The sequence below is a fragment of the Mesoplodon bidens genome, assembly GCF_964165515.1.
Source record: "Mesoplodon bidens genome assembly, chromosome: 10".
NCBI classification, from domain to species: Eukaryota; Metazoa; Chordata; class Mammalia; order Artiodactyla; family Ziphiidae; genus Mesoplodon; species Mesoplodon bidens.
The window spans coordinates 27,838,542-27,855,063 of NC_138172.1; the positions used below are offsets into that span (position 1 = coordinate 27,838,542).

The following is a 16,522-nucleotide window of genomic DNA, read 5'->3' on the forward strand; positions in this document are numbered from 1 at the left end:
AATGTGTGGGGTGAGAGAACAAAAAGTCGTCTTGGCTCAGATACTTGACTCGGGCTTGGAACGTGCCTTCAACCCTCTTTATACTCACAAGGCTGGGACTTCTATCAAAATGACTCTACCTTATAAATGATAATGATTTACCCTAGACAGCCTCTAGAATGATCAGGTGTACTGAATTTCCAGCGCCATGCAGAGATCAGCGCAGCCACAACAAAATCTCTGTGTGTCTGTTTCTTTGCAGTTTAAGGGCAGTGTTCTACCTTGACCTTGGATAGTATGGGGCACGATGCTAGAAGAACACCTGACTAGAGGTCAGAGGACAGGAGATCTACCTGTGTCACACCACTCACCAGCTGTGTGATTCCGAGTCAGTTGCTCAATGTCTTTTGGCCTCTGCTTCCTTCCACTGTTAAATGGACAGAGTAATATTTCCCTCACAGGGTTCTTGTGAGTGCTGTACAACAAAGGCTAGGCAAGCCTTGTTCGTAGGTAGTCCACACCACAAAATGGAAAGTATACCCCCAGTCTAACACAGGGGTGGCAAGCGACAGCCCACAGCCCAAATCCAGCCCGCTGTCTGTTTTTTGTAAATAAAGTTTTATTGGCACACAGCCACGCCCATTCATTTACCTGTTGCTGTGGCAGCTTTCACCCTTTGACGGCAGAGTTGAGTAGCTGCCCACAGAGGCCATATAGCCCTTAAAGCCTAAAATCTTAACTGTCTGACCCTTTCTAGAAAAAAGTTTCCCAACCCGTGGTCCAACATCATGAGCCAAATCCAGATCCCCATTCCTCAAAGCTTTATTCCAAGAGTCTTTTAAAAATCAAAAAATGGAAAATACCTAAAAAGCCGGCAGGCCTTGCTTCCTGAAGAAACAAACAACAAAAGCAACTGATTTTCAAAGACTCCCTAATGGATGAAATGTCTTGTCATCGCATTGTGGGCCAAGTCCAGAAAGCAGCTCTGGGAGCTTAACCACGGAGTGGGTTTTCCCCAGTGTAGCTACTGAAAACCTCTGAAGAGGCATTAAAATGTTATTGTGCCCACACCTGCTATCTGTTGCCTAGCAAATGGATTCCTGGTGAGAGGAGGAGGTTGGGGTCAAGTTATTTCCCTTTCAGCCTCATTTCTCTCTTTTGTAAAAAGGGGCACTAACACCTGTCCCACAGGTTGGCAGTGAGGGCGTGAGAGAGAAAGATGGATGCTGGAGAATGCCAGGAAAATGTTCAGTATGACTTTTAGGTTTCTGGGCCACAAGAACCCTAAGTTGGAGGATAGCTTTGCTGCCACTAAGTCAGCACTCTCAACTTCTTGAGGAATTAATTAATTTTGTGTGTCCCAAAGAAAACCACCACCCTTAGAAATTCTTATAAAAAAAAGAACTTGCCTTCAAAGCATATTTTTCTCTACAGCTCTCTCTTTCTCTGAAACTCATTTATGCCTCATTCTCTAAACCTCCAACCCCATCTTCTGCTCAGAGCAATATCTTCTCTCCATCTATGCAGGGATTTATTAGAATTCACTCCAAGCTGGTTATCTATTCATCTCTGCATGTTTAATTATTTTCCACTTAGAATAAGAAACCAAATAAGCGCCTAGATAGTTTCTGCTGATTAATGCAAGCCACCTTAGTTCAGAAAGAGAAACATCCCTCATGGACTTCCAGTCGTGACAAGAGAAAGGTTAAAACACATCATAACCTTGGGTGCCTTTCAACAGATTCCTCTCCAATCTCATGAAACTCATCATTCCCTAATGTGACCCAGATAACAGTGTCTAGTGGGGAAATTGAAAACATAAATGGAAATGAAGTAAAAAGAATCCTCATCTAAAGGAATACGAAAAGTATTATTCTATAACTGATTGAATGGGCCCCGGGGACTCTGTACAGGGAGGAAAAAAGGTGCTAACAGTCATTAAGGATCCCACTCAGTGCTATTACATTTTCCACGTGCATATACAATTTATGGGCTTCATTATCCCAAAGACTTCTTTTGATTAACAATAAACGCCAGGCTTTCAAACCCAAATGTGTCACTTTGAGTTTCTGTGCAAAGATGTAAAGACCAGCGCTTGTTGGAGCGACTGCTTTTCCAGGGGAAGAAGATGGCTTCTGCAAACATCTGTTCTGAAGGGCCTTGGTGGGGACTGACCACTAAATTTATGCACATTTAAGATAAGCAGCTGGATTGGGCATGTGTAGCTCAAAGTGAGGTCAGGTATTACAGCGTCTGAGAGTCTGAGAGCAGTGGCTAAAAATTCCGTGGTCACTGGGGTCTAGCAGGTCGGCATGTGTGAGGCAGATGAAATGTGACAGAAGGGAGTGGTGGGGACTTCGGAAAGCTGCACGGTGTGGGGAGGAGGATGGGGGCGACAGCTGCAATAATAATAATAGCCAGTACTGACACAGTGCTCGCTCTGTGCTAGGCCCTACTCTACAACTGTGGAACTCACTCGACATTTACAGCAACGCTATCAGATGACAAGGGCTTCGTGGAGGCTTTCGGATTTTTTTTTTTTTTTTAAATCATGAAAGAAAACGCAGTCAGTTTTGAAGGGCCCAGTTACAAACAAATTAACTCTTTTCCTGGTGGTGTAGCCATCACGTATAAAGGCGGAATGGAGCCCGGGCAGGCTCCGGCCCCGGTTCACCCCAGTGGCACCCGCCCTCAGCAGGCAGCGTAGGGCTGGGATGCCACAGGGAAAAGCACGCCAAAGAGATGCGCAGGGGCCCCTCTCATGGCTACAGACACCCCGACTCAGAACAGGGAGGTTTTACCAAGTCCTTGTCGCTGTCCTTTGTGAATGTCTTCTCCTTCTCATCCTCGTTCTTGGTCCAGCTGTAGGAGATCATGTAGTTCATGATGGGCGGGTGGTAGATGGTCTCCGGCTGATTCCAGGACACCTGCAGTGCTGTCTGGTTCAGGGGCTGCACCTTCATGTGGATGGGCGGAGAGCTGCAGACTGAAGACACACGGCCAAGCTCAGGGCCTCCTGGCACTACATACATACACGCCCCGTGTTCCTCAAGACTGCAACCTCGAAAGGTTGACACAGTAGGACAGGGAACACCCACGCCCCTATCGCTTGGATCCACCGGCTGCTAACATTTTGCCACATCTGTTCTCCCTCCCCCCTTCTCTTTCTACACACACACACACACATGCACACACGCTTTCCTGCTGTGTCACTGAAAGCAAGTTGCAGACATTCTGAACTTCACTCCTTAAACTCAGGTCTGTATCTCCTAAGAATAAAGACATTCTCCTCTATAATGGCAATGTCTGAGTGTCTGTGTGCCCCCAAAATTCATGTGCTGAAACCTAATGCCCAATGGGATGGTATTAGGGGGTCGAGCTTGGGGAGACAATTAGATCACGGCGGTGGAGCCCTCATGGGTGGGATTAATGTCCTCATAAGAGGCCCCAGAGAGCTCCCTCACCCCTTCTGCCACGTGAGGACATAGTGAGAAGACGGCTGTCTGTGAACCAGGGAGCAAGTCCTCACCAGACAGTGAGTCTACCAGCACCTTGATCTTAGACCTCCCAGCCTCCAGAACGGTGAGGAATAAATTTCTGTTGTTTGTAAGATGCCCAGTCTATGCTGTTTGTTACAGCAGCCCGAGCTGACTACTGTCATACCTAAGAAAATAAACACTAACTTGATATTATCTGACATTTACATCATCCCTATTCAAATCTCCCCAACTGTCTCCAAAAGATTGTTTATATAACCCTTTCCCCGCCCACATGACGTGTCACATTCAGTGTTCTAATGCTTTAATTACTCTTTTAATCTAGCATTCTCATCTGGCCTCTTCTTCCACAATGAATTTTTTTAGAAGCCAGGCCACCTGACATGTGGAATGTCCCAACGAACTAAAATTGTAGATGACATTTTATTGTAAATAGATCAGAGTGTAAACAAATACAATGCAAAATGAGACTTTAAATAATTTTAAAGCAAAGGCACAAAAAACCAGGATGACTTTCTCTGCACCAGCAGGGCTCTGTGTGACTATCCTGATGCAGGGCAAAGGAAAAGTCAGGCTAATGCCCCTGTTTATTCCTTGTGGCCAGCAGGTTTGAAGGAATGTGGTGGCTCTATATCTATCTACTAACAAACCCATTTAAGGGCTGAGAGAATCAAGTCAGCCATTAACAGCGACATTTTGGCTCTCCAAATGTGCTCTTTCCCAGTGGCCTTGGTTCCTGCCTGCACAGGGCTTCCATTCTGAAGCAGGGTTTCTCAACCTCAGTACCACTGGCCTCTTGGGCCAGAAGATTCTTTGCTCTTGGGGGCTGTCACATGCACTGTAGGATGTTTAGCAACATCCTGGGCCTCTACCCACTAGATGCCGGTAGCACTGCCCCCAAGTTAAAACAACCAAGAATGTCCCCAGGTATCGCCAAATGTCCCTGGGGGGCCAAACACCCCTGAGAACTACAGCTCTAAAGGGGGAGATGGGAATTCATCAGAGAATGACACGTGTGCAGCTACTATCATACACCAGGATGGGCTGGGCGGAGGGGAGGAGAGGAACGCTGTATTTTCCAAGCACTTTCTAGGGAGACTGGATTCATGCTACAGGGTCCAGGGAAGACTCTTTAGAGGCAGGTGCATCCAACTGAGAACTGCGTGGAGATTCACTACGTGGGGGTCAGGGGAAGAGGGGAGGCCGGCCAAGGGACCTCAGCAGGGAGAAGGCCTGAGGGGCCCAAAGGAAGGCAGTGGGGCTGGATCAAGGGAGGCCAGTGGAGCGGGAAGCCTCGCAGGCCCAGATGAAAATTCTGGCCTTTCCCCTACAGCACTCCGAAGCCACGGGAAGGATGTGAACCAGAGAACGACGCAGGCAGGTGTACACTTTACAAAGCTCCCTGGAGCTTCAGCTGAGCAAAGAAGAACCCAGAGGGGCTAAGAGAGGGGCAGAGAAGCCTGTCAGGAGGTGCTGCAGATGGCTGGGTGCTTGTCCACCTAGGAGAGAACAGGAGACAGCAAGTTCTAGAGCAGATAGAGGCAAAGCCTGGCGATGCGCTGGACAAGGAGAGGCATGAGGGTGAGGGACGCAGTGAGGACGACGCTGGGGTTTGGGGGGCAGGAGGGGAGCATCCCTGGAGGGGACGGGCCAGGGGACGTGGGGCTTGGTTCTGGCTTCTCCCAGGAGCCCATCTACAAGCCAAGCAGCTCACCGTGAGCCAGAGTCCCCTATTTGCTCCTCAAGAGCCCCAAGCCCAAGGCAGCCCTGGGGAGGATGGCTTTCCTGCCAGAGAAGCAGGGACCCAGCTCTAAGCAGCTGGCTGACGGAGCAAAGCGGAGATTGGTTTTGACAGGGAGGCAGCCTTTTGCTCTTCGACTGCCAAACCCTGCTTCAGTCGGACAGATTCGCTTTGTGCAACTGAGACAAGAAGGGAGGGATAAATTAATGAGGCATCCCCACTGCCCTGCAGAACCCCGGGAGGCATTTCGCTGCCTGCTGAGCAAATGCCACCAGAACAGGGACATCAAAGCAAGAATGTGACGTTAGGGCTCCCACAGAGACAGGGGGTGAAATGACATAGTGTGGACACTAGGTGGCGCTCACATACCATTTTAAAATACCCTAACGTCTAAGTGGTTTACAGTTTCTCAAGAGGGCGGGGCTGGGAAGGGGGAGGAATGAGGGAAAGATCTATGCTCCCATCTTTCCAAGTACCAATAATGAACCAAGGAGATTTATATACTCGGAAGCTCGTGTCCTTCCAATGATGACATGTCAGATTTTCTGACTTCTACATCTTGTCTCACCTCCCCCTATGTTTTTACTTATCTCCTTCATTCTGAAGCCATCACCCCCCTGCTCCAATTAGGGGTGAGCCGTATGGGGATGCACGTATCTCTTAACAGTTACATCATAATCACACAAATAATCCTATCACCCACATGCGGATGCAACCATTCTTCTTATTTATTCTTTGAAATAAAAATAGCTGGCTTTTTCTTTGCTCATTAAGATGATTCATGTTAATGTTTTTAAAAAGAATCCAAGTCATCCAAAAAAGTAAGAAGAAGAAAGTTTTAAAAAATCACCCAAAATCCCAGTATCCAGAGACAAGCACTGTTAACTTTCTGGGGATCCAACGTCTTCATGCATGTGTAAAAACACATACATGCAATCTGATGTAAATGGGATACAACGCATTATGGCCCTGTGAGCGAATTTGTTGTTCTTGTTGTATTTTACTAAGTCATGGATATGTTGCCTTGTCAAGAAGAGCTTGGTAATACTGTTCTGAATGAAAGTACAGAATCCCACTGTCTCAATGGACTAGAAAATACTGGTTTGGGCTCACAAAAGAGGACGGCCTGGCCTCAATCTAACAGGACCATCTTTTTTGGGGCCACGCTGTGCAGCATGAGGGACCTTAGTTCCCTGACCGGGGATCGAACCGTGCCCCCTGCAGTGGGAGCGTACAGTCTTCACCACTGGACAGCCTGCCGGGGCGGAGGTGGGGAATTCCGTAACTGAGGGGCCTCCAAAGATCCACACTTGTCTGAGGCTACACATGGGAGCGCTGGGCCAGAGGCGTGTAGGCTGAGGTTCGCCCATCTCGGCCTAAGGGAAGAGCAGGTGGAACAGAAAATTCCCTTCTGCTCTTCACCTCCCTGAGAGGCTGGATTTTTCTGGGCCAGATTTGGAGGAAGCATTTGCAGATTACAAGGAGGACCCAGAACAGAGGTTGGCACACTTGCTCTGTAAAGGGCAGGACAGTAAGTGTGCTTGGTTTTGACGGCCATATGGTCTCTGTCACAACTACGCTGCTCTGCCTATGAAGTACAGAAGCAGCTGAGGTCATCCGGACATGATGGGCGTGGCTCTGCTGCAATGAAACTGGTTATGGACCCTGCATTGCCATTTCATACCATTTTCATGTGTCATCAAACTTTCTTCTTTTCATTTTTTTCAACTTTTTAACATAGAAACACCACCCTCAGCTCCTGGCTGTACAGGAGGTGCTGGTGGGAGAGTTTTGGCCTGTGGATCAGTGGTTTGGTGATTCCAGAAACAGAAGCTAAAGGGAGGCCAAACCTTTGTTTGAAACACGTTTACCGACTGCGCTTGTGTTGTTTGTGCTGTATTCTGCCCCTCCCACAGCCTGAGAGCCTCCCTCCCCTGCAGAGCTGAGATCTTCCTGAGCTCAAGACTACGCGGCGTGATACTGTTGACCTCATGGACTGTCTGTAATGAGCCATCACACTCCTCTACTAGAATGTAAGCTCCACGAGGCTGCACACTTCCTGTCTTGTTTGCTACACCGTCCTCGGTACTAAATCAGAGCTTAGCACGCAGTGGGCTCCCTGTAAATTTGGGCTGAACGAATGGCGCGCTGAGTGGACGGAATCGACCCCTTGGTCTTGCCCTGGCCCACAGGTCCCATGGGACATGACCCCTTCCACGTCTCTGACCCCACCGCCCTCCACCCCCTCCTCACCGACTCCTCTGTGGCCAGCCCACACCCAGTGTCTCCCTGAAGCTCCGGCTTCCCCGCTGAGGTCTCCTCTGTGCTCCCCGGGCCCCTCGGCCCCCTCCCTCAACGCGCTCATCACGCCCCTGGGGGAGGTGAGATGACCAGACACCCTCCAAAGAACTCGTGCCTTGTGCTTCCAAGCTTTGCCGGCCTTTCCGGGGATGCACACCCTTCCTTCCAACAAAACTTCCCCCCAAATTCCAAGTACCACAGACAAAAGCAGCGCTGTGGTACATCACAGAAGGGACAGTTTAGAAGAGCTCGTATAATAAAGGGTGGGCTTTGGAGCCAGACTCATATGGACCCTTCGGTTCTCATCTGTAAAATGGGTGGCTAGTACCAGGTAATAATATCCTCCTCACAGAGCTGGGGTAACGATCACAGAGAAAGCTGTGGGTCAACCAGAATCTGAGGGCCTGACACCCAGTGGCACACGCAGGGGACAAGCTGCCAGGCCCACAGTGTTTTGAAAACATATAAAGCTGGCTTTTTAAACTGGGTCTGCAACCACACACAGCAGTGGTTTCCTGGGCGGCAGGGCAGGCCCCCTTCAGACAGGTGTGTGTGCTCACATCTGCCACAGTCCCCGCCCCTCCCCCCTGCCTTCACCCACAGCTGCCTGGCCCCCAAGGCCAGGTGAGTGTCCCACTGATCTAAAACAAGCACCAGGGGCCTGGCCTCAGGTGGAGAACAGGTGCCCAACACCTCTGACAAATGGCCACTGCAAATGCACCTAACACAGGGAGTCGGCAGATCGTCTTGACACATCCTTCTGCACAAAATCAAAGCCTTTTAACCGTGAGGGAGACACCACACCCCGCTCTCTAAACAAATGTCCCCTGTGAGGTGCTCCTTACGTCAGCCTCCCCTCTGGGGGCCTGATTACCTTCTCACTGGTGTCTGATTGCATTTCACAGGCATCTTGGATGATGCTCTACCAGCTCTGAGAAACCCTGCCTTCATTCTGAACCACCTGTAATTAGGACCCCAGCCTTCATTAAATTATGAAGAGGCTTCTAGCAGAGCACCCAAGGTCCTCTGATTCTCAATCAACGTCAAGGATATTTTCTCAGTGGTTCCACAAGTAAATGAGAGATTCCCCTACCCACAATCCTCTTCCTTTGGGGCGTTTGAGATCAACTAACGGGACCCTTTCTCTGTGAAAGTTAGTGTAACTTCCAAGTGCCTTCAACGATTTGGATTTGAAGTCCTCCCTGGGGCCTCCTCCCACCACTGGACCCCTCCAAGTTTCACACGTAAGGCAACGGGCATCAGATGAACAGCACTGCTCCAACATAGCGATTCGGTGCCGTCCGCGTCTTACGGAGCTTGTCAACAGCCAAGAAACTGCTGCTTCCTGCGGGATGAGGTGCGGTGGCGGCATACACCAGCCCAGCGGAGGACCACAGGGGAGACAGATGCCGCACACCAGGGACCCGCCTGCCTGGCAGGGCAGAAGAGCAGGAGCCCCGTCTCCTCTTCAGCAGAAGGGAACCTCTCAGCTGAACAAAGCCACCAGCCTAGCCTCAGACAGCTCAAATGCCTGTCAGTTCTTTATCTATCGCCTTTAGGGGAAATTTCCAAAGAAATGGCCTCAGGGAAGGATTTCTCTTTTTGAAGGGCTGTATCCAAAAGGTCTAGGTAAACACAAAATCCCCCAAAGCCGATCGTGTAGGACTTCAAACCTGGCATCTTGGGACTCCGGGGTGTCATCTTCCCCCCTCCACGCCCGAGAGCTCATGAAAGGGAAACCGCATGGGCGAAGGTGCCGGAACCAGATCAAAGCCGGGGCCCAGCTCTGGCATTTTGGGGATTACAACACCCGAACTCTCTCTACTTGGAGGTGCCAAGCACATGCCACGGGCCAGGCTCCGTGTCTTCCTCTCAGACGGTCCACAAGGGCACTCTCTCCCCTAAAGATGAAGGAAGACACTGGGTCCAGAGAGACCAAGTCACTGGGCTGGGCCGAGGACCCTGAGTGGGAGGGCACTGGGAACTGGAACGCAGCCTGTAGTAGTCCATACCAGAGGGGACGGGGGTGCAGCACCACATACGTTCTAGCCACAAACACCTCCCACATCTATCTTCCTATCTGCAGGACGGCAATGAAGAGGTCAGGAGGGTAACTCAAAAGTGCTTAAAAGGTGAAAACTGTCCCACGCAGACACAATGCATCACTACTACGGCTCAGGTCTGTGCTTCTTCCCTGGTTAACAATACTTGGCACAAAAAGCTTCCTTCCCACTCCCTCTGCCTTCCTGCTTTTCTTTGTTCGCAATGACAGATGAGAGTGTGGGTCTCTTGACAATTTCCAGAGCAGCCTCCAACTCCTTAGAGGCCCTCGAAAACTGGGCGCAGCCCAAGTAACCATTCTCCCCCATCAGAAATACAGACTAAGCTCTTGGTCCCTCAAGCCATCACGGGGAGGCTGGAAATAGCTGTGGTGGTGCAGGGTGCGGCACGCCCCCATGGGATTCACCAGATGGCTGAAAGAGCCCATGGCACCAAAAAGGTTAGATACTCATGGCAGTAAGGATTATGTGATTACATGCTTTTAAGGAAACTATTGCAGGAATTCTGTAAAAAGGTTTAATAAAGACCCTGACCTAGATTTGAGGGATTGGTTAGGAAACGCTTACTGAGCACAGTGATGTTTGAACTGATTAGGTGTTTATAAAATGAGCAGGAAGGGACTCCCCCGGTGGCTCAGTGGTTAAGAATCCACCTGCCAATGCAGGGAACACGGGTTCGAGCCCTGGTCCGGGAAGATCCCACATGCCACGGAGCAACTAAGCCCGTGCACCACAACTACTGAGCCTGCGCTCTAGAGCCCGTGAGCCACAACTACAGAGCCCGTGCACCGCAACTACTGAGCCCACGCACCACAACTACTGAGCCCACGCACCACAACTACTGAAGCCCACGTGCCTAGAGCCCATGCTCCACCACAAGAGAAGGCACCACAATGAGAAGCCCGTGCACCGCAATAAAGAGTAGCCCCTGCTCACTGCAACTAGAGAAAGCCCAAGCACGGCAACGAAGACACAATGCAGCCACAAATAAAAATAAATAAATTTATAAAAAAAGAAAATGAGCAGGAAGGAAGGAGGCTTAGATATGGCAGACAGAAAAACAGCTCATGCAAAGGCCCTCAGGCGGGAAAACTGGAAAGAAAACTAGCATGGCTTGACAAGCAGAGAATGAGAAGGAGGACGGTTGAGACCAGGTCTCAAAGGAAGTGAAGTGTGTGGAGCTGGGTTCATCCCTGGGCAGCTCTGGCCAGACATTGCTGGAGGACCACTTTCTCATGATGTGGGAGACCCCAAGTTCCCCCAAGCACTAGGGCAACTGCTTTCAAGTTTTAAATCTAAGGTGTCTTAAATAATGCAAGCTCTAACCTGTTATGAGATGACAGAAAATATACATATTGGTCTCTGCCCCAGGTTCCCAGCATAAGGCTCCTAAAACCCTTGTAACTTCCGAAGTGATACTAGGAGCATCTCTTATTCTTCTTTAAAATTTATTTTAAAACAATCATTCAGTTTATTTAAACTAAAAAACAATCGAAAAAACAGTTCACTCCTTTCTCCCACCCCCACCCCTGTCAGTTGCCTGTATCTATGAGCTCGGTTTTTGTTTTCACATATGAGTGAGATCATATGGTATTTATCTTTCTCTGTCTGACTTAGTTCACCTAGCATGATGCCCTCAAAGTCCACCCATGTTGTTGCAAATGGCAAGATTTCATTCTTTTCTATGGCTTAATAATATTCCATTATACAGATACCACATTTTCTTTATCCTTTCACCTATCAATGGACACTTAGGTTGTTTCCTTACCTTGGGTATTTGTAAATAATGCAATGAACATGCGGGTGGATATATCTTTTTCAAGTTAGAGTTTGTTTCCTTCAAACGAAGAAGAAAACACATCCATACACTGGCAGGGTGAACACACCCAACTCAATGGCGACAGAAGCTCCTGTGCTCAGGACCGGCTCAGACCTCGCCCTATGTTTCCCTTCATCCCGCTGTTCATCTGCACCCTGTGTCATATCTTTTAATAAACTGGTAAATGTAAGTAAGTGCTTCCCTGAGTTCTGTGAGCCACTCTAGCAAATTAATCAAACCAGAGGAGGAAATCGTGGGTACTTCCAATCTGTAACCAAATCGGACAGAAGTTACGGGTAATTTGGGGATCTCCTACTTGCAACTGGCATCTGAAGTGGGGTGGAAGCAGTCTTGTGGGACAGAGGCCAGCGTTGGGATGGAGTTACACTGTAGGACACCCAGCTGGTGTTGAAGATAATTGCTTGTTGTGCGGAAACCCCTGCCCCCATATCTGGTGAACAGAAGTGAAGGATTCTGCGTAAAAGTAAAGGAGAAACACACAAGAGGCGGAGAACCTACTCAGGAGGGAGAACTAAGTTTCCCTAATACACCTGTGGAGTTCTTTCCTACACCACCCCACAGTATCCTCTCCGCTCCCACGAACAAGCCTTGGTGTGCAATTCCGTTTATCAGCCAAAAACTGAGCGTTAGAAGCTCTGTGGCAACTACCCTGGAAGACAGCAAACTGGAAAACTTTCTTACACTGTGCATATGATGGAGCCACATGCTCAAAATACAACAGCAGCAGCCAGAGTCCTCCAAGTACACAGGTTTGACTTTCCCCATTATGTTATTCCTGACCTACTTCCTTGGAGTCCATCTTCTATGCGATATCCCTCTGCCGCTGAGAGCTAAAGGCCAGGGGGAAGTGCCTCTGTCCTGTGCAGGGGAAAGCACTGTTCAGCTTGGCACTCAGGGAGGTGGCAAAGTCCAGAGTGTGCATCATCCAAGCCCTTCTTGAGAACAGCTGCTTCTCAGACACTGGGTGGAAGGCTGGATTCCATGTGCCCCAAAGCCCTTCCCTCCTTTCCAACTTTAACATGCTGTGATTTCCTGCCAAAAGGGCACAGAGGACCTATCCCCCTTTAACTGAGCACAGCATCCTTTCTACATGATACCTCTTAACTTCTCCTGCAGCCTTGCTCTAGTCATAGGCTCCAACCAAGGGTCTATACAAACAAGGATGAAGGTGTGAAAATGCCCAGCGCACTTATACTGAAGCTGGACAAGTTTCCTACTTCCCATGGCTGAGATGATGTTATGGCCTCGTTTATCATGAAGAAACACCTGGGTCATGTAGCGTCCTATAGCTGTCCTCAGCACTGCGAGACTTTACTAAACACCATCCAAGATCTAAGATCCCATGAGCTATCTTTTTAAGTGATCCCAATGGCCATATCAAGACATCAACTAGAATTAAAGAACAAACAAACAGAGATGAACAATACAATAACTGAAATGAAAACTACACTAGAAGGAATCAATAGCAGAATAACTGAGGCAGAAGAACGGATAAGTGACCTGGAACACAGAATGGCGGAATTCACTGCTGCAGAACAGAATAAAGAAAAAAGAATGAAAAGAAATGAAGACAGCCTAAGAGACCTCTGGGACAACATTAAATGCAACAACATTCGCATTATAGGGGTCCCAGAAGGAGAAGAGAGAGAGAAAGGACCCCAGAAAATATTTGAAGAGATTGTAGTCGAAAACTTTCCTAACATGGGAAAGGAAATAGCCACCCAAGTCCAGGAAGTGCAGCGAGTCCCATACAGGATAAACCCAAGGAGAAACATGCTGAGACACATAGTAATCAAATTGGCAAAAATTAAAGACAAAGAAAAATTATTAAAAGCAGCAAGGGAAAAACGACAAATAACATACAAGGGAACTCCCATAAGGTTAACTGATTTCTCAGCAGAAACTCTACAAGCCAGAAAGGAGTGGCATGATATACTTAAAGTGATGAAAGGGAAGAACCTACAACCAAGATTACTCTACCAGCAAAGATCTCATTCAGATTCGATGGAGAAATCAAAAGATTTACAGACAAGCAAAAGCTAAGAGAATTCAGCAGCACCAAACCAGCTCTACAACAAATGCTAAAGGAACTTTGCTAAGTGGGAAACACAAGAGAAGAAAAGGACCTACAAAAGCAAACCCAAAACAATTAAGAAAATGGTCATAGGAACATACATATCGATAATTATCTTAAACATGAATGGATTAAATGCTCCAACCAAAAGACACAGGCTTGCTGAATGGATACAAAACCAAGACCCATATATATGCTGTCTACAAGAGACACACTTCAGACCTAGGGACACATACAGACGGAAACTGAGGGGATGGAAAAAGATATTCCATGCAAATGGAAATCAAAAGAAAGCTGGAATAGCAATACTCATATCAGATAAAATAGACTTTAAAATAAGAATGTTACAAGAGACAAGGAAGGACACTACATAACGATCAAGGGATCAATCCAAGAAGAAGATATAACAATTATAAATATATATGCACCCAACATAGGAGCACCTCAATACATAAGACAACTGCAAACAGCTATAAAAGAGGAAATCGACACTAACACAGTAATAGTGGGGGACTTTAACACCTCACTTACACCAATGGACAGATCATCCAAAATGAAAATAAATAAGAAAACAGAAGCTTTAAATGACAAAATAGACCAGATAGATTTAATTGATACTTATAGGACATTCCATCCAAAAACAGCAGATTACACTTTCTTCTCAAGTGCGCACAGAACATTCTCCAGGATAGATCACATCTTGGGTCACAAATCAAGCCTCAGTAAATTTAAGAAAACTGAAATCACATCAAGCATCTTTTCTGACCACAATGCTATGAGATTAGAAATGAATTACAGGGAAAAAAGTGTTAAAAACACAAACACATGGAGGCTAAATAATACATTACTCAATAACCAAGAGATCCCTGAAGAAATCAAAGAGGAAATCAAAAAATACCTAGAGACAAATGACAATGAAAACACGATAATCCAAAACCTATGGGATGCAGCAAAAGTTCTAAGAGGGAAGTTTATAGCTATACAAGCCTACCTCAAGAAACAAGAAAAATCTCAAATAAAATATCTAACCTTACACCTAAAGGAACTAGAGAAAGAAGAACAAACAAAACCCAAAGTTAGCAGAAGGAAAGAAATCATAAAGATCAGAGCAGAAATAAATGAAATAGAAACAAAGAAAACAATAGCAAAGATCAATAAAACTAAAAGCTGGTTCTTTGTGAAGATAAACAAAATTCATAAACCATTAGCCAGACTCATCAAGAAAAAGAGGGAGAGGACTCAAATCAATAAAATTAGAAATGAAAAAGGAGAAGTTAAAACAGACACCGCAGAAATACAAAGCATCCTAAGAGACTACTACAAGCAACTCTATGCAATATAAATTGGACAACCTGGAAGAAATGGACATATTCTTAGAAAGGTATAACCTTCCAAGACTGAACCAGGAAGAAATAGAAAATATGAACAGGCCAATCACAAGTAATGAAATTGAAACTGGGATTAACAATCTTCCAACAAACAAAAGTCCAGGATCAGATGGCTTCACAGGTGAATTCTATCAAACATTTAGAGAAGAGCTAACACCCATCCTTCTCAAACTCTTCCAAAAAATTGCAGAGACAGGAACACTCCCAAACTCATTCTATGAGGCCACCATCACCCTGATACCAAAACCAAACAAAGATACTACAAAAAAAGAAAATTACAGACCAATATCACTCACGAATATAGATGCAAAAATCCTCAACAAAATACTAGCAAACAGAATTCAACAACACATTAAAAGGATCATACACCATGATCAAGTGGGATTTATCCCAGGGATGCAAGGATTCTTCAATATACGCAAATCAATCAATGTGATACACCATATTAACAAATTGAAGAAGACAAACCATATGATCATCTCAATGGATACAGAAAAAGTTTTTGACAAAATTCAACACCCATTTATGATAAAAACTCTCCAGAAAGTGGGCATAGAGGGAACCTACCTCAATGTAATAGAGGCCATATACGACAACCCACAACAAACATCATTCTCAATGGTGAAAAACTGAAAGCATTTCCTCTAAGATCGGGAACAAGACAATGATGTCCACTCTCACCACTATTATTCAACATAGTTTTGGAAGTCTTAGCCATGGCAATCAGAGAAGAAAAAGAAATAAAAGGAATACAAATTGGAAAAGAAGAAGTAAAACTGTCACTGTTTGCAGATGACATGATACTATACATAGAGAATCCTAAAAATGCCACCGGAAAACTACGAGAGCTAATCAATGAATTTGGTAAAGTTGCAGGCTACAAAATTAATGCACAGAAATCTCTTGCATTCCTATACACTAATGATGAAAAATCTGAAAGAGAAATTAAGGAAACACTCCCATTTACCACTGCAACAAAAAGAATAAAATACCTAGGTTAAAAACCTACCTAGGGAGACAAAAGACCTGTATGCAGAAAACTATAAGACACTGATGAAAGAAATTAAAGATGATACCAAGAGATGGAGAGATATACCATGTTCTTGGATTGGAAGAATCAACATTGTGAAAATGACTATACTACCCAAAGCAATCTACAGCTTCAATGCAATCCTTATCAAATTACCAATGGCATTTTTTACAGAACTAGAACAAAAAATCTTAAAATGTGTATGGAGACACAAAAGACCCCAAATAACCAAAGCAGTCTTGAGGGAAAAAAACGCAACTGGAGGAATCAGACTCCCTGACTTCAGACTATACTACAAAAGCTACAGTAATCAAGACAATATGGCACTGGCACAAAAACAGAAACATAGATCAATGGAACAAGATAGAAAGCCCAGAGATAAACCCACGCACCTATGGTCAACTAATCTATGACAAAGGAGGCAAGGATATACAATGGAGAAAAGACAGTCTCTTCAATAAGTGGTGCTGGGAAAACTGGACAGCTACTTGTAAAAGAATGAAATTAGAACACCTCCTAACACCATACAAAAAAAAAAAGCTCAAAATGGATTAAAGACCTAAATGTAAGGCCAGAAAATATCAAACTCTTAGAGGAAAACATAGGCAGAAC

General features: G+C 46.2%; 1 protein-coding gene across 4 annotated transcripts in view; it reads right to left on the reverse strand.

Annotated features, from left to right (window-relative positions):
- Window positions 1–16,522, reverse strand: part of PTPRG (protein tyrosine phosphatase receptor type G) — a 749,834-nt gene that overhangs the window by 115,075 nt on the left and 618,237 nt on the right. For all 4 annotated transcript variants that reach the window (XM_081245085.1, XM_081245083.1, XM_081245084.1 and 1 more), the window contains exon 9: window positions 2,781–2,965. In XM_081245085.1, the coding sequence (XP_081101211.1) occupies window positions 2,781–2,965 (185 nt within the window). The remainder of the gene's footprint in view (window positions 1–2,780; window positions 2,966–16,522) is intronic.